Source organism: Paralichthys olivaceus, chromosome 5, assembly GCF_024713975.1.
Source record: "Paralichthys olivaceus isolate ysfri-2021 chromosome 5, ASM2471397v2, whole genome shotgun sequence".
In the NCBI taxonomy this organism is placed as follows: domain Eukaryota; kingdom Metazoa; phylum Chordata; class Actinopteri; order Pleuronectiformes; family Paralichthyidae; genus Paralichthys; species Paralichthys olivaceus.
In genome coordinates this window covers 24,642,438-24,661,386 of record NC_091097.1, presented here as the reverse complement: position 1 = coordinate 24,661,386, position 18,949 = coordinate 24,642,438, and the positions used below count along the sequence as shown (strand labels likewise).

General features: G+C 39.6%; 1 protein-coding gene across 11 annotated transcripts in view; it reads right to left on the bottom strand.

Moving 5' to 3' along the window:
• Nucleotides 1-261: 261 nt before the first annotated feature.
• The window catches only part of rbfox1 (RNA binding fox-1 homolog 1), a 161,873-nt gene continuing 143,185 nt past the window's right edge, over nt 262-18,949 (bottom strand). For 7 of the 11 annotated variants that reach the window (XM_069525137.1, XM_069525135.1, XM_069525142.1 and 4 more), the window contains 3 exons: nt 16,201-16,265; nt 10,054-10,129; nt 262-3,033 (listed from right to left, as the gene is read on the bottom strand). In XM_069525137.1, the coding sequence (XP_069381238.1) occupies nt 2,911-3,033; nt 10,054-10,129; nt 16,201-16,265 (264 nt within the window). In that variant the 3' untranslated portion in view covers nt 262-2,910. Of the gene's footprint in view, nt 3,034-3,296; nt 3,403-10,053; nt 10,130-16,200; nt 16,266-18,949 lie in introns of all 11 variants that reach the window. The other 4 variants (XR_011241089.1, XR_011241088.1, XM_069525140.1 and 1 more) reach the window with 2 other exon arrangements.

Below are 18,949 nucleotides of genomic sequence, written 5' to 3'. Positions count from 1 at the left end.
CCTGGGTTTGGTCATTGAAAAAATAAATAGGAAAAGAATAGAATAGTATTATATTAAACAAGGCACAGAGAAAATGACACTCAGCCAGGACACATCGTGGGTTTGACCTGGGTTTGAATTCTAGATTAAATGAGGTGTTGTAACCAGTCGCAGTGAAACAAACCAACGTCCGTCAAACTCAATGTATCCTGGGTCACATGGCCATCTTCCTTTGAGAATAGTTTCACTCGGACGCTGAACAAATAGCAAAGAGATGAAAACTTTTTGAGAAAACAAAACTTTATTGATGGTTATTGATTAGTGGAAGAACCATAGTACATGCGCATACAGTGAATAGGAAGTCGGAAGCTTTGTTTTGAACCACAACACCTACTGGAAGCAGAGCTTGGATAAAGTAGTTGCGTAGTCAGACATTCAGCATGGTGAGGACTAAGAGTCTCTTAGTTTCAGACTGATCGTCCTCACACACAGTACACAGACAAGGGTTTGAACCAGCAGAGCCAAAAGGCACAGAGGCTCTCACCGTTGCCTTTTTTATAATGTGATGCATCTGAGAGTTTTCCTATCTAATTTGTCATAAATACAAAAGAGAGATATGTAACAACACCAATAATTGGGAATAGTTGTAAACAGAATGTGGCAGAGGAAATGGCTTATGGGCTCGCTTGCAGTGCAGCCATAGCCTAGGTCCTATTGCCAATGTAGTGCTTTTCAAATACACTACAGATTTATTTCATTAACTTTTATTTACATCATAGATTAGCCTGTCCACAAATCATTAATGTCCCATATTTTTTTACTTTTGTAATATTCAAACAGTAATTTTCAAAGAGTAAAGTCTGAGTTGTAGAAAATAACAGAGAGGATGTCACATTAATATCAACATGAGTGCAAATGAAATCAGAAACTGCAGAACCGATAAAAAAAAAAAAGTTAAGAAAAAGTACAACTACAGCACTGATATGTGTTTCATGTGAAAATTACAATGTGCAAAATGGTACAGTGGACAAAAAAAAAAGAATAGATGAATGAGAGTATCTACACGATTATTTGAAAAGAGTTAATAAAAATCAGGGTATGATTTGATAGAAAATGAGATCGCTTGCCCTAACAACTGATCTATTCATCTAAATCTAAAACATTATACCATTGTGTATTTCATATAAGAGAACATCTTCACTGCACAGTTCAAATATAATACATTGTTGGATTATTATACTTTACCCCCCAGAAATTGTAATTATGAAACAAATAAACAACAAAAACAAAGGCAGAACAAATTTGACAAAATGATAAAATAGACACAGTGGTTTTGGCCACTGCTATATATATTTTTTAAATCTCTCCTGTAATATAAAAACCAACAGTTATCCCAATGAATATATTGGAAGTTTATATAAAAAAACATCTACATCTGGATGGCCAACACTGCTCAGTACGGAAGAGGATGAGCGCCACAAAACATTAAACCTTCAAATTCTAAGTCACAACTCAGACATCTGTGTTTCACAAGTAGCATGTTTTCATATTAACTTGGCCCTAATTCTTTTTCATATCTCAGCAGTGGAGTAAGCATTAAATGGTTGAACAGTTCAGTTGCCATGACAATCTTTTTTTTTTTTTTTTGTACTTATCTCATAATTCATATCTATGTGGAATCTTGACTATACACATACACACGCTAGATATGTCCACTACAACCTTTGGCTTGAAGTGATAAAACCTCATTATTAAGTCAACACACTTACAACATGACTCAAAGCATTCTCTCCCTGATGGAAGACTGAACAGCCTGAGAGCAGCTCTGATTATGGTTATGGTTATTTTATTTTGAGCAATCATGACTCAATTACCCCATTATCTCAGGATAACTTACAAAAAAGCAGAAATGCTTCAGGAGAGACCACATATTTGGCATTTTTGTCTTAATAACAAGGGGAAAATCTTGACAAATACTCTTGTCGTAACAAAAACATTCACCAAAGGAAATAAGAACGGGAGACCTCATTTTATAATTCTGACTTAGTGTCTTATAATTCAAATTTAATGCAAATGTCACATTTCATGGTACAAAGAAAAACACCTCATGTTGTTACTGAGTGGCATCAGTCCTCAATTAAAGCAATTTACGTGACCATGCAGACAAAAATGTAGTTCTTGCAGATATGACAAAATAAATTATTAGCATGTGGCAGTTTCAAGATAACAAGATATATAGTCATGATTTCAAAAATGATCAACCATTGCTGCTCTCAGCTTCTCTAACTTTCCCATTCTGTCCTCAAAAGCTCAGAGAAGAGCTCTTTATGCGTTCATGCGTCCAACTCTTCTTTACCTTCTCCCAAACCAAGGTAAGAAAAAACTATCATTTAGAACTGACAGAGGAACTGCCAAAGGAAGCTGAGAGAAGTAAAACAACAACACTTGACTAGCATAGTCACTTAAACACTCTTAGGAAACATAAAAATCTCAACGTGTGACTATGACGAATCCTACAGGGTTGGAGTTCTGTACAAGCCCTGACAATTTGAATTTGATAAATTCCCACTGGGTCCTAATCGTTACTATAGCAGCTCTCTCTTAGTACCAGGGGAAAAAAACTCTACAGCTGATAATCTATGTTCAAATCTTTAGAAATTAAAAACCCACAATATCAAAATACACAGCACAAAATATCTGAGGTATAAGATGAAAAATATCAGCTGTCATTTTATTCGTATTCTTTTTTTGTACTTCTCTCTCAGGAGATGCGGAAATTATGCACAAACTGCATGTATTGCAATACCCGGGTCTCAGTAACATCTTTCAACTAACTCCTTCTCTCTCTGTCTCTCATTCGCTCACACACTCAGACACACACACACTTTCTTTCTGTCCTGTTGGAAGGTTGATTAGAGGTTGGAGGTGGTGCTAATAGGGTGCGAAGCGACTGTAGCCTCCCCGGTATATACTGGCCTGGAGAGAGGACAGCACCAGCCCCACGTCGTCAGCATGACTCCGAGTTTTGGCATCTGTCAGTGGGGTGAATGCGTTCTGAAACACACACATACAGGCACGGACAAATGCAACGACACACACACACACACACACACATATACACAAACAGAGGCATACACACCGAAACAAAATCAAAAAACACACACAAATAAAGACAAAGGCATGTAAACAAGTGCAGACACACACACACACACACACACACACACACACACACACACACACACACACACACACACAAGCCCTCATTAGCCCCCCTTAGTCCAGCACAAACTACTACTAGAGTTTCAACATTACATTACCGTTATTCCAGTGCAAACCCATGGGAGATGAAAAGACCCATGACCGGTGCAACCGTCATGCAGCAAGCACAGCGAGACGCTTCATGCCAGGGGTACATGCCAACAGCTATGTGAAAGAAATCCAGTCAATACAACTATGAAATAGTGGAGGAAAAGATGAATCAAAGAAATCAAGTCAAAAGGTGATTTGAAGCAGTGTTAAGAAGGGAGCGCTAAATCTTCAGGATGGATCATGCTGGTTTTCATTGTATGAAGATTAGGGAGATTATGAGGCAGTTTCAGCTTTTAGCAAAATTCATTTTAGATATTTTATGATATATTCTTTGTTTTTGCGGAATTTACAGATGAAAGACAATATTAATAAAAGTTCCATCTTTGGGTGTTTTTGGTGAAACCCCCGACCTTGTGTTTCTCAAACTTTTCAGAGAGGGAATTGAGCTCTCAAACATTCTCAGTGATACGTGTTTAGTCTTTTTTTTTTTGAGTAATTGTATTTCATCAATGTTATTAATCTAGAAAATAACCCTTTAGTCAGCTAATATTTCAGAGACCTGCACAGGCGTCCTTATGGAACATTCATGGAATTCATGGGAATAACAATGCAGCCTGTGAGTGGTCTAGGCTTGGAGTTGCAGTCTTCATCAAAAGAAAGACTGCAGTCAACTTTAGTTGGAGTGCTGGATGGTGATTCAAAGACAGGCAGTGAAAAGCAACTCAGCCAAAGGCCAGGGATTAAGATGATGACAACGCAGGTGCAGCTATAAACACACAAAACTTCATTTCGAACCCAGTTTTTCTTTTGTTAGGGACATGATACATTTGTAGTTTCTGTGTGTACCAGTGGTGGTTGATAATGAATCTAAGGATTGTAAGATCAGTGGAAACAGATATTCAGTGATGGTGTTTGGACTTTTGGGGGTCATTATGTAGGTGAAATTCAGGTGAAAGTGCCATCAACCAGCTGGGAAAGCTACTGTAGCAGCTACAAGGTAATGTAGTCTATAGATAAAAGTTCTGCTTAAGCATATGAGTGTCTACGCAGTGCATAGGTTTACTGTTGGATTCAAGGACAACTAAAAGCTGTGTCAGGTAAGAGAAAGATGTGGGGACGTGTTTAATACTTGCAGGAAAGGTTAATTACTGGCTCCTTGTAAGACCAGTGCAGAAAAGAACAGACGTCACACCTCATTTCCTTCAACTGTATCCACATTTCCCTCATTCATGTGTTGTCTTTATTTCTATTTCACTGAGGACATGAAGACAGATCCGGGGAGGGATGTAAATTGATAAAGCCAACTTTGCGTCCTGGCTTGACATAGCTCCGAATGTTTATCCTTCGAATATAAAGTTTAATAACTATCAGCACAAGTATATAAGTCCCCCTTTAGTGAAAATCGGGTTTTTGTGTTAACATGTCCCCCTTGTGCCTTTTTTATGTAAAACACTTTTTTTTTTTAGTTAAACAAACATATCAGTATTAATAACACTGCACTAAACAAATGCCAGCTGCTAAAAAATAACCACTGTGAGGGTGGGAAGATGGGGAGCAGGGGCGGGGCCGTATCTACATATTTCATAGATCCAAGTCAGTAAATAAGGTGGGAAGGTGGAGGGTAACATTTAATTCAATTTCATAATTTCATCCGTGACAACTACTTGAGTATGTGACTTTGAAAAACAAAGACAAAACTTTAAAAACACGTCTTTCATCTGTGTTTATAATGTTGACATATCAGTTGTAACAGCGTATAAACTTTACTGCAACATGAGCCATTTCAAGTGCCAACATTTTTTAAAAATGTAATAACTACTTGCTTTCACATTAATTAAGATTCTGTTTGAAATGTGTTTTTCTATGGTTAGAATGTCTTATAGTTATGTGTCACTCTAACACTTATGTAACAGTAACATAAAACACAAGTCTTCAGCTTGGTTATGTAATCAAACAGCTAATACCTTTTTCATGTTATATAACCCTTGGGTTCTTTTCACCAGCTCTGACTTTACTACCTTGGCTTGTACTTTAAAATACTGTAATTTCACCTTACTTCTCCTCTGATAACCCTTATTTGGCTGAAGCTTTACGAGGGGTATCAGAGGTTTACTGTGGAGAAACGATATGGAACTGGTTGTGCAGAGGAAGGATTCACAGGCAGTTTAAATGTTGGACCAGTGTAGGACAATGACATTGCCCACTCAATTTATGTGGCAACTTCGACAAGATTTATCCGTGTTTTGCATTAATATTTCACTAGCACTTTACATCTTTGATGCAACAATTTGTTGACTAACCACACGGTGGCTGCGCTGACAGATTTCTGTTCAGTCCGGATTGTGTTTTATGTGATTTACTAACAAGTTTCAACTATCTTTCCATCCCTTCCACCCTGCTTTCCCACTCGCTTCCTTCTTCCCTTGCCTCTTGCCTGCGGCTGCAGCACCACAAGGGATTTAATTATCAAAATGACTAATTATTTCATTACCAGGGAGTGCAGGGTGAGGTGGTATCCACCAAATTAGAAATATAATAACTAACATGGACTGGGCTGCCAAGGCATGAAGACATTCATCACCTTTTACAGGCGGGATTAATGTGGCATTTGGACTGCTGTTAGCAGCACAGGCAAATTCAATTAAGTTTAAGTGAGGAGATGTCAACGCTGCAGAAAAGCATGCATGGTGACTGAAGAAGAGATTGGGGTGAGGGGGAGGCAGGGGGGGTGAAGTGAGAATGTGTGAAGAATTTGGAGAACAGTTAAAGAAAATAGCAATTAATTAATTGTTTCTAATGTAAGAAATGTAATGAAATAAAATGAAAGTAGGAAAAGGCTTTTGGAAAAACTTATACATGGACTATATTTTTATTGTCAGCTTAAAGGGATAGTTATGCGAAGAATGAAAATTCACTCATTATCCATAAAACACTTTTGGAGTCTTAGGGGTAAACAGCATTGCAGCCAAATCCAATACAATTGTCACAGCTCCTCTGTGCCCCCCAGTGCTTTTCCCCCTTCCCTCTGCAGGTGTGCACCATCTCTGTGATGACTCGGGTGAAGCACGGCCAGGGACAGCTCACCACCTCTCCTGCAGCTCATCCACTGATTACTGCAGGGATATCTACCCTGGTCGTGCTCCCTCCGTGTTCCCATCACCAGTTCGTCCTCAATACCATAGTGGTAGTACTCATTCTTGGCTGCTCCAAACAGTGTGATTAGAGTTATTTTCCTGTGTTTCGTCACTACGGTTGCAGTTGTTTCCCTCGTGTCTACAGGATCTCCGGTTCGCCTGCCTTCCCTCCCCGTGGACTGGCTTCAGTGGACGAACACGTTGCTCTCCACTACCTTACCACCACTTCGTGCCACCTTACTGAGAGACAATAAAATCTGGTTTAACCTTCCACTCGGACCATCTCCTTGTGTAGCTATCTCTGCGCTGGGGTCCGTAACAGAACGAACTGGCCAGCTATGGATCCTGCAGAGTCAGATGCACTGCACCACACCATCACGGCGCAGGGGAATTTATTGAGACAACACATTTGTCATTTCAAGCGGAGATGAAGAAAGTCTTTGACTACCCTGTTAGGGGCAAGGAGGCAGTCAGTCACTTGCTTTTGCTCCGACAGGGTACACGCTCCTTTGCCAAGTACACTGTCGAGTTCTGCATCCTGGCCACAGAGAGTGCCTGGGATTCGCTCGCTCTACAGAATGTATTCGCTCAGGGTCTCACCGATAATATTAAAGATGAATTAGCTGTAAAAAATTACACAGAATCCTTAGATGGATTATTTCTTTAGACATCCGTTTGGATAATCGCATTCGAGTGAGAAAGAGAGAGAGAGCAGGTCGCCTGCAAACCCCAGCCTCGCACACTAGAACCTCACCCTGTTTACTGTCACCTGACGCATTCCTCACTCAACCTCTGCTGAACCCACTGAAGATGCCCATGCAGCTGGGGAGAACCAGGCTCTCTACAGCAGAGCGGCAGCAGAGATTCAGAGAGAGATGCTGCCTGTACTGCGGTCAGCCTGGCCACACCCTGGTCCAGTGTCCTAAGCGACCAAAAGATTAGGCTCATCAGGCAGAGGAGGGACCCTGTTGAGCCAGACCAACTCCTCCATCAACCTAACCTCACCCCGAACTCTGGTAGATGCTAAGATTAGTTTTAATTCTCTCTCTTTCTCTCCCTCCAGGCCCTGGTGGATTCTGGCGCGGATGAGAACTTCATTGACTCTAATCTAGTTTCTCAGAGCAACATCCCTCTCACTCCTCTTCCTGAACCCATAGATGTGAATGCCTTAGATGGCAGACACCTGGCTAGAATCACCCAACAAACCACCCCTATCAACCTGCTCACTTCTGGCAACCACCAAGAGTCCATCCAATTTCTAGTCATTCCTGCTCCTAACTCACCCTTGGTTCTAGGTCACCTAGGTCTAGGACCTGGAAGCAGCTCTATGCTGTTTCTCTTCCTGGAGTTCCCACTTGGCTTGGGTGGTCCGGCGGCGCGGCAGAGGGTTTCAATACCTGGTGGACTGGGAGGGTTACAGTCCTGAGGAATGCTCCAGGATCTCTCAGCAGCTCAACGTGTATGCCACCCTCCCCCGGGACTTCTACACCAACCATCTGGACCGTCCTGGTAGGCCCATTGAGGGGCCCTCCAGGTGTGCACCATTTCTCTGATGACTCGGGTGAAACGCAGCCAGGGACAGCTCACCATCTCACCTGCAGCTCCTTCACTGATTTTTGAAGTAACTGGTTACTCCCTCCTCAAACGTAAAGAGAAACAACACCTTTTTGAGTCATAATTTGAATGTCGGGGTTTTTGGAAACTTGGATGACACTACAAGAGCAGTATGGAGGCTTGTTATGTTTTTTTATTATGTCTGAAGCAGTAGTCACCAGTTACTTCAATTGTATTGGATTTGACTGCAACGCTGTTTACCCCTGAGACTCCTAAAGGGTTTTGTGGACTCAAACACTTCACCCACCACTCCATTGGCATAGCGGTGAGTAGATTTCTTTTTTCAGTGAGCATATTACCAGCATGTACGGTGTATTGCCTTGTTTCTGTGAAAATGAGTTTCATTGCGGATAACATGGCCTCTTTTCGTCTCTGTACAGTGTTAAGTTGCAGTTACAATTACTGTCACCTACTAAATATTGCTAAAAGGGGGTCCGATAAAGAAAAGTGTTATTTAATAATAATCATTTTTTCGGTTTTGTCATTGTTTTGACAATGATAATGAAAATAATGATTGACTTGGCGAACTCAGACTGCTGCAGCATCATATCAGGTTTGACTGTATGCATTTTTGCACTTTGCATGTTTTCCCCGATCTTTCATATTGGAGTCACTCTAGGAAGGGTTTTCTTTTTTCTTTTTCACTTTCAGCATGAAGGAAGGACCGCAACAACCAAAACCTCTTTCAGTGAACACATGGCATGTAGCTATATATTAAGATGGACAAGATATTAGTTAATAATGAGTGCACATAGATAATGTACCAAATGTCACAATTGGTCAAACAGTGTCTTCAATGCTTCAATAGTCGACTCAAACCACTTTAAAATGTTTTTTTCTTAAATGCATATCTGTTTTTAAATAAAGGCAGAGCACACAGGTAACATTTAACAGTTCCATTTTTGTTAAAGGGGATTCTATTGGCATTCTGAGGTGAATACTTTTCAATGCTTTTCAAATTTCACACTCATAGTTTGAATGATTTACCTAAAAGGTGACATTTATAAACTCAAATCCCTTTTTAAGTGCCTGCAGGAGGTGAAGGTCAGTGACTATTTTTCAGTTAACATGTTTATACTTGATTGCAAATGTGAAGTTTATTTGGGAGGATTTAGGTTCAATAAGAAAATCAAAAACTGGCATTTGTTTCTAACTTGTTTTGATTTTGATTAAATGCTAGTACCACGCCAAAGGATAAAGTATCCAAATTGACCTTTTGGGCGCAGGCCAAGGGGCCAGAGGACATTTGTTATTGGAAAGTCAAAGGGCTTAGTTAGAATTAGAACAGGCGGGTCCAGATATGACGCCTTTCTGGTGAAAGCTTGTGCCTTGGTTACAGAAAAGAGGCTCTGGCCAGTTGTCACGTCTCAGTTTTATTGGGAACAATGTGTATTCCGTCCTGGTCAAAGAACAGTGGTCCATTTCTTAACTTGTAAGGCAGTTGGATTTGAAGACAATGTTGTTTTGGCTTCATCAGACTACAATGTCCAGCACAATTGTAAGTGGCGGAGTTTAGCTATTTTCATGAATGTAAGATGCAAAACAGGTGATATACCACACTGGTTTTAGTTAACCACCCAATCCAAACCTTACCTGTGGTCATGAGCTGGGATAGTAACTAAAATAAAACAATGAGAGCATGGATTCAAGCTACCATGATGATTTTCGAGACGTGTCCAACTGGCAGGTTGATTGAATCCTTCCAAGGTCTCTATGGGCAACTTGTTTCTCCCACTTGATTGCACATTTGTTGCATCTACATTGTCTTTAATAACAAAGCAAAGCCTCAGATAGTACTGAATTTAGGGACGACATTCATTTTGTTCTGAAACTTAGTTGGTTTCCGAGGCCTTTGATTGGGCTATATGACTGTGATCATATAAAGTTATTTTTAATGCTTAATATTATTATCTATATAGATTTTGGACATTTTGAAAATGAGAATCAAGATGATGCATGATATGAGGAGGAGTTGTGATGGAGGAAATAGATCTGTGCGAGGCATTGACACGCTTACCATGGCACCAACGCTGTATGTGGCTGCTGGAGTGAGTGTGTGGTTGTAGGGGTCGGCAGCGTATACTCGTCCGTAACTGGAGAAACACATGAGATAATAGAGGATGGTTAATCCAAACACTATGTCCTGGCCATTGAGCAGGTCTTCCAAATTAAAACTCATTAGTTCTTCATTTTAAATCATGAATATTGCACAGAGATATGTTAGTATTAAACTGTTTGTCCAAATAAAGAGTATTTACTTCAATTATATATTAAATATCATGCTGAATTGCATCTCCTCAGAGCCCATTGTTCCAATTTCATGAGCTAAGAGGGAATATTTATTACTATTATTAGTCACTAATATATTCAGATGTATTGACTCATATTTTTGACTTAACATTTGATTTTGTCATTTGTAACAATATAATACATTTTATGCTTTTATACTTGATTACTAGAACCGAATGAGGTAGCTTCTATATTATAGTCCCAGAATTTGAGGGAAAGGTAAAGGCAGTTTTTAAGATAAGGGCAATATCACAGTGTGCAGTCTCTCACACACACACACACACACACACACACACACACACACACATACACACTCACTCTCTCTTGCAATCAAGCGTAGACACAGACACTCACACAGACCCAGCTGACGTCTCTGACTCATTACAGCTTAAACGTTGATTTATTTGAAATGACGCCACATTATCAGCATTGATCACCACATAATCATCGATACTTTTCTGAAATGACTAAAATGATTGTTCATAGCTGCTCATTTATTCATTAATTCATCTCATCCTGACCTCATTCCCTCTCTTCCTCTCTCTCCCAAATGCCTCGGCGAAGACTTCCCATAAAGCCAATAATGATGCTAATGCTGTAGTTTTGTTCAAGTACTAGTCAGTACTAGTTTGAGACTTCTGGTGTAGTCACAGTACAACAGACCGCATCTGACACCCAGCTGTGATGTTGGGTCAGGTGTTGGGTAAGGTTCAACAGACTCTGACCCTTCAACCCACAGAAGCAGTGTCTTATCTCCGAAGAAAATACAGAGGTGATTGCAGTCCGAAGTTAGCTTTCAAGTGGTGTGTCACAAGTATTGAAGATTCATTATCTGTGCTCTATGAAGGTATTTACTAAATTTGATTTCAATTGCAATGTTTCCTCTGTGTACAATAGTAACACAAGAGAAAAAATTATTTTAGGAATATTATTACCAAGGGCAAACATGGCAGCCTGACTCGTAGTTGTGTGGACCACATTGTTGAGGCGACCACTTTATTTGTCGTTTTTTTTCCCACCTCCTCTGTTCAGAGGACAGACTTAATTAAATAATCTCATGGGCTGCGATTAATAAGTCTGGGAAGCAGAGTGAAACAGCTAAAAGAGAGTTAAGAAGCAGAGGATTTGAAATTTATTTGAATAAGAGAAGTTCTTGTAAGAGAAGAAAACCGAAAAGCTTAACGAAAATGGTTACATATAGAGACAATCAATGGATCAAAGAAAAAGAATTATATACAGTAGAGAAATAGACAGTAGCAGTGTTTATTCTTAGTGAACAACCATGCTGTGGCCAATCTATCCCACAACCCAGCAATGCCCCCATCCCCTTCCTCCTTTCCTTGCCCAGTTATGATAAGGGCCAATCAGGGGCCAGGGCCCATAATTGAGTGGCATAGCGGCCCAGTGGTTGAAGCGATTAGAAGTTAATCCCGATTAGTTTTGGACATTGCTATTCACCATGCAAATCCCCCTCCCCCCAACTCACACACACACACACACCCCTCAAGACCCACGCTCAAACCAGCACCACGTTTGACCTATCTTATCTCACAGTGCAGAGCCCTAACCCATGTGTATGGGAATATGTGTGTGTGTGTGTGTGTGTGTGTGTGTGAGAGAGAGAGAGAGACAGAGAGAGAGAGAGACAGTCAGTGTGAGGCAGGCTGTAAAATACAACACAGATTTAAATGCAATTTAAGTCAAATGCATTTTTAAAGTGACCCTGAAGTGAAAAGATAAAAATGAAAAGTACATTTTCAACAGCTCTACAAAATGGTTGGGAGCCTGGTGAAATGCACAATGTTTTAATAGAGAGTGAATATTTAGGGACAAGGAACCACAAAGCATGCAGCTGCAGTAGAAGGCAACCACACAGGTCAATGAACCATCTAAAGCAGGGGTGGAGAGTGTCTGGCTCCAAGCCGCGAGGCAATTCATAAACACAAGAAAAAGAAATCCCTGAAAAGCGACTAAAAATGTCCTTGGTCGCGCCTGATATTTAGCTGATGTGTCTCTATGTATTTGTCCTATAAGTCTGGGAGCAAGGTGGAGTTTACACTCACACACACAGGGCCAGCCCAGCCCAGCCCCCACTCACTCACTCACTCACACAAACAGACAGAGAGATGAGACGAGGAGAACTCGTAACCGAGGCGGAAAATTTACTACAGTGGCGAAAAAATGTTTGAATACAGGATTTCTATGATGGACCCCCAATCACAAATTATTAGTATTAAATGAAAAATTATTATGATCAAATACTGCTTCAGGATCAGAGCAGAAGCAGCGTCGCTGCTTGGTTTGTACTGTGTCAGAGTCTCCTGTGTGGGTGTGCTCCCTCCACACTCCTGTTGAGTTGCTCTCACTTTACACGTTAACAATAAACACCATAACTAATCTTATTAGGACACGTACAGTACTGAAGTTTACTTTGTTTTTGTGTGATTCGCTCTAGAGTTTATGAGACATATACTGTATTTAAAAACGAAAGATCTGGATTCGTGATGTGACACCATTGATCAATAACTAAATAAATGTGATTGTTTGATTATGAAGAGCAACGAGCAGACACACACACACACACACACACACACACACACACACACACAGCTCATCTGAATCCTAACCATCCCACCTTTTTTACTGAGTTGATAACATATCCTGTGCCCTATGTTTAATATTTATTCAAGAGTAATTTCTGTTAACACACATTGTTTTGGTTGTGTCTTCCTCATTTAGGATATTTTAAAATGTTTAATTCTAATTCAAACGTCAGAACACCAGTGCAATTGATGTAAAAAGTTAGTCGGGAGCCCTGGTGTGATAAATGAGTTAATAATAAACAATAATTTAGTACGGTAGAGAAAAGGTTCCCCACCCCTGATCTGAGATATTTTCATTTCAGAATATTTGTGATTGAATCCTATGAGGGCCTATTTTTCCTTCTCTGTAGTGAGTCTCTCACTGCAGGGACACACCGGCGGACTATAACTATCTGTTCCAGAGCATGTGTTTGTGTGTGTCTGTATGTGTGTGTGTGTGCAGTTGTTAAGAATTTAGATTCCGTGTGCATATATGTAGTTATTTGTGAGCCCTCATAGGTATTTCTGCATGAGTGGCTGTTTTTGCTTTTGCATTTGTTTGCATAACACACGGGTCAGGCTGGCTCTGGTAGGCAGCTGTTGCTGCTTCCCCCCTGTGACCCTGATGGCACAAATGTAACTCACCTGGTTAGAGGGTGGCTCTGCACAGATGGGCACAACAAGGGTACACAGGTACAAAAGCAAGCCCTCAAATATCCACCAGACCAAGGTGAAACATCCAAACAGACCCCTCAAAAGCCTTTGCTCAGTGTTTAAAGATCCATTGATGTGTTGTTTGGCCACTTGGAGGCAGCAGAACAAAGTGTGAAGTCAACTGATTCATTATCACCTTATCAAACTATCGATGGATGTGTTGGCAAACTTTTCCCTCGAAGCAAATCCAACAGAAACAGCATGATCAATGATACAAAAGAATGTTTATGTCCAACAGATGAAACCAAGAGTATGATATTCACTGTTCTTTCAGTTCTGTTATGGTCTCCACCAACTCTCAGCTGCTCAACGCTAGTCTTTCGATCCATTCATAACATGGAAATATGGAGTGTTTTTTTTGTGGAATGATCAAACCCTCCAGCATTGATGTGTGAGGTGGAATGTGGTCAGAGGTATAATCTGATGCTCCTGGAACCACACGCAACAGTAATGTCACAGTATCTTGACTTTACTAAGAGAGCTTACAATAAATTCATCTGTTCCCCTATTGCATTTAACTGATGTATCCACTCACTATCACACAAGAATCAACTAAATCCATGATGATGTGGTACAGACAACTTACTCTCTATATTCCTATTTCAGCCGGTTTACGGTAAAAACTCCTGGAACGTGGAACACAACAAGTCATTTTAATGAAATTATAGAAATGACCATGCAATATGTAATAGAAACAAGTCTACATGCATGGTTTGTATTTCACAGCTAACTCAGTGAGTCATAACTTTTCATTTCAATTAGAATTTGAATCCATTGACATGCCAGCCAGCAATGCCTCCAACAATCACAGGCTTTTCCTTCAGGAAATGCTTTTTTAGTTATCGCTCATTACTTAGTTATAGGTTCCTTGTGTCACTTGAATTGATGCGCATGCGTTTGGGAAGTTTTTCAGCAGAGGACCTTTTCTGTCCATTTTAGCTGTCTGTTCTCTATGAAAGCATCTGTATACATCTTTATCCACTTCTTATCCAGGCTTCCCCTTATTTCTCCTTTGGCGAATACAGCCACAGTCATCATTCATGAGTGTACGGTTTATTTTTATGTGGACCTACTGTATATACTATATATATATATATATATATATACAAAAATAGCTGCTCTATTGTCAAGAGCCAAAGTCCTCTTGACATACAAGTAAAGAGACATATTTCTTGCATCCTGCACTGCTCAGGGAAAAGGGAAAAAGGGGGGGGGGAGTAAGGGAGTAAATGATGAATTATAATCAAAAGGGATAGACATCTACAAGTTCCATGCAATTACAAACTAAAATCACACAGCAGTGCTTACTAATTTAACACTAATGATTCACAGTGTTATGAATACATCCATTATTAATACAATGGGGGAAGGCATATGCGAGATAAAGCACCCTGAAATATCACTCTTCCCAATGTTCATGAATCATAGTTAAGTAGAGCTATGACCCTGCACCCAACAGAGACTTTAACAACTGTGACCAGCAGTTCAGTGCAATAGTCCTGTGATAAACCCAGTGAAGCTTATAATGTTCCAACTCTGATGAGACTTTTTCAGTGGTTCAAAACCAGGAGCGTTTTGAGCCTGTACACCGATGCTCTTGTGGGGGATATTAAATGTATCTGGCGACAGTTGGGTACAAGGAGGGATCCAGCTTATCCTGCTTGAGGTATACACATAAAAGTGAATGGCTCACTGTTTAACAATGTTAGTGAGTATTTATCTCTTTCAGCACAAGACAATGGGTCTACATCGGTCGATTCTATGGATTCGGTTCCATTCTTTAACAGTACCAGTTCAACATATTTCTTTTCGAAGGTGTCTGCACATGGTAACTACTGTTTAGGTGAGGCTGAGAAGAGTCTATGCTATGCTATGGTTTAGCAACGAAAACATTTGGTTCAGATCAGGGGGGGTGTTGGTTATGGGTAGAGGAGAGAAAAGAGCAAACATTCTTCAGTCACAGAAGACGTGAACATGTTCATTTTGTGTTTGTGTGTTGTGTCTGATGTGTGTATGATTTGTAGCTGTTTGTGGTAATGTTGACTGGGATTATACGTGCAACTGGTTTCCATAAGCTTCATGTCCTGCATTTGTCAGATTTTTTTATTTTCTGCAGACATGAAACCAGCATTCCCTCAGATATCTCCATGTACTGATCCGGACTACCATAGTAGACATTATTTTAAAATAAATTGCCATCACATTTTATTTTTTACATCAATTTAGTTTTTGAATTTGTATGTCTTTATATGTGCTTACTGGCTGAGTATGGAGCTGGTGGTCTGAGAGCTGCAGGGTAAAGAAGCAGGAGCAGTAACGTTTCTTTCTCTCTCGATTCAGGTTTTTGGGGATTTTAAAATTCCTGCCTCTGCCCTGTCAGCCCCCTCACAGTTATATGTTGCATAGCAAAGAAATGAATCAAATTAGGTCATTCGTTACTGTGAAGCTGATCGTCTCTCTAAATGCAGTCAACTGGTGGTTGAATAACACTGTTTTACTGTTTGTAGGTCACTGTATCCTTGTGTAGAATACAAAATATGATGAAATTAATGATGTGTCCCTGACAGTGTGTATCTTACCTGTCACTGTATGCAGCAGCTGTGGCAGCAGTAGGTTGGGTATATCTGTAGGCAGCATAACCACCCTAGTAACACACACACACACACACACACACACACACACACACACAGAGAGATAACAAAAATTAATGATAATACTTGTGATTGTGTTTGAGGTGTGTGATATAAATATATTCGCTGGCGTTATCTTTCACTTAATACTCCAGACCTGTCCTGTTAGATATGAGTCAGGGGTCACACTCGGCCAAATCGCACTTTTCAATGTGGGATCATTGCAGCCGAGGAAATGTCCTGGAGTTATGGTTAAATCATTCATTCAGAAATTGTCTGTACAAACTTACATTCACAGTATAAATCTATAAATGTCATCTCCCTGGTCAGCACTGTAGAGTTAACGTGTTCTAAATATGACTGTTTGGAATAGGCCGTTTGCTTGGCTTCAGAATTATTTATTCCCTCAAATTAGTGAGTCCTCAGACATGTTCTACAATATACTGTCATTTTAGATGCCACACACTAACCTGTTCTACTGCTGCAATAAGCACATCAACGTGAGTTGTCTGAACTGGAGTTATTTTTTTATTCACTGTATGTTGGCTATCTCAGAGGTCCGCTCAGCAACACACACATCTTCAGACCCAAGTTCCTAACTTTTCAAAATAAAAGCTCTGTAATTTAGCTTGAAATAAAGCATTGCAGCAACAAATGACCATTGTGCATTTGTTTGCTAAATTGCTAAAGAGGAAGTAGTTCTGAATGTTGTCGCCGTGACCGAGATCAGCACTTGTGATACTGTGAATGTCTCTGTCTGTCCAATATTGTAAAATAAAAGCAAACTTTTGAAATGATCTGTCGGGCCAGATGTGATTGCAGGCTGGCATTTGCCAACTGCGGCTGTAGTTTATCCTAGGACGCAGAAGAAGAAGAACTCTGTCCACAGACTGCTTGTACGCACGCTGCCCCGCCCCACTGACTGCAAGGCAAGGATAACTTGAACATATCTCAAGTCAAATCGCACCAAATTTGGCACAGATTTGGACGGTAGTTACCAATACACATACCAAGTGTGAGGCTAATAAGATGGTGCTCAACATTTGCAAGCTACAAATAGACAGACAGATCAAGACCCTACATTTGAACTAAAGAACGTTATTGAATAACACAGTTATATTTCAGTGATGTTAGTGATGCATTATATATATATATATATATATGAATGTTAGCACATACCTAAAGCCACAATAGCCACACACAATGGAACATCAGACATGAAATCTGTAGAACAATTTTTGTTTCCAAAATATATTCTGCCTGATTTTTTGAAAGCAAATTTGTGGCCAGGAATTTAAAAATGCCAAGGTCAGAAGTTCCTGCAACTTTTAGAACTTGGATTCACTTATTTCAGTGTTAACTTCTTTACGTTCTGAACAGTTTTTAATCTGCTATCTGATAAAAAGAAAAATACAGTTCTGGTCAAGAAAAAACAAAATATTTATATAGCAACTGTTTAGGCCTAAACAGTAAAAATACCCTTTCAAAAAAAGTACTATAAGATACAATTCATACTCACTTTATATATGAAATACTGAAACATGTGAGAGCATTTGTACATTTGTGTGTTTGGTGAGTGTTGTTCAATTTGAGCTCACGTGACTAAACTGTCTGAAGGTAATGTAACCAACACCATGAGGTGATCTAATATGAACTAATATTCAATTTTAGACAAATGTTAAATCTTGAAGTCATTCCTCTATAACCAGTTATTGTTTCACTATAACTGCATTGTTGTAGGAGCTCCTTAATGGTAAATGGTTTGTATTTATAAAGCACATTTCTAGTCTTGATGACCACTCAAAGCTCTTTACAATACAGTTTGCTATTCACCCATTCACACACATTCATACAGTGCATCTATTAGCAGCACTTTTTTAAAAATTTTTCGGGGGGTTCAGCATTTTGCCGAAGGACACTTCCGCGTGCAGATGGGGAAGATTGGGTTTGAACTGCCGACCTTCTGGCTCTACGCCTCAGCTACAGCCGCCCCAAAATGCAGCATGATGAAAGATATTTAATTTTAAAAGATCATGTTCCACATTTCTCAACATTCTCTGCACTTTTTAAAACGATTTGGCATAAATCAGAGACGATTCACTTCAGCAGCTGCAGTGAAATTACTCAGTTTTATGATTCTTTATTCTTTTTTTGGTCGTGTATGAAATAGTCTACCCACAGAATATAGTCTTGCTTTTGTGTTTATGAGCAGTAGCTTGACATTTAATCAAAGCCTGTAACATTTGAAATAAGAAGTAATATCTATATTGTCATTTCTTGTTCTTTAATTATTATTTATTTTTTAATGTATATGTTTTATGTGATCACTTCCCTCCGCAACAAATCCCAAAAATCATACCCATATACTCATTATTACTACATTATTACATTAGTATTTAGTAACCATTACTAAACTAGCTATGAATAGCTATAAATACAATTCTACATTTTTGTAAATTGTGTGTATTAACTTGTCTCTAAGTCAACAGCCATGAAAGGCTCATAATGACACTTGATACACTTCTGCACATCCCTGTATTTTCCTGTGTAGTGAGTTTTTTTTTTTGGTCCAAATCTTTATACTGTATGTCCTTTCAAACTAATGAGTGCATTTTGTCACTTGTCTTGTTACTGTGCACAGTTCTCTTTGACACTGTGGGTAAGACTTGAAGAATAGCTCCATCTGAGCTCCATCTTT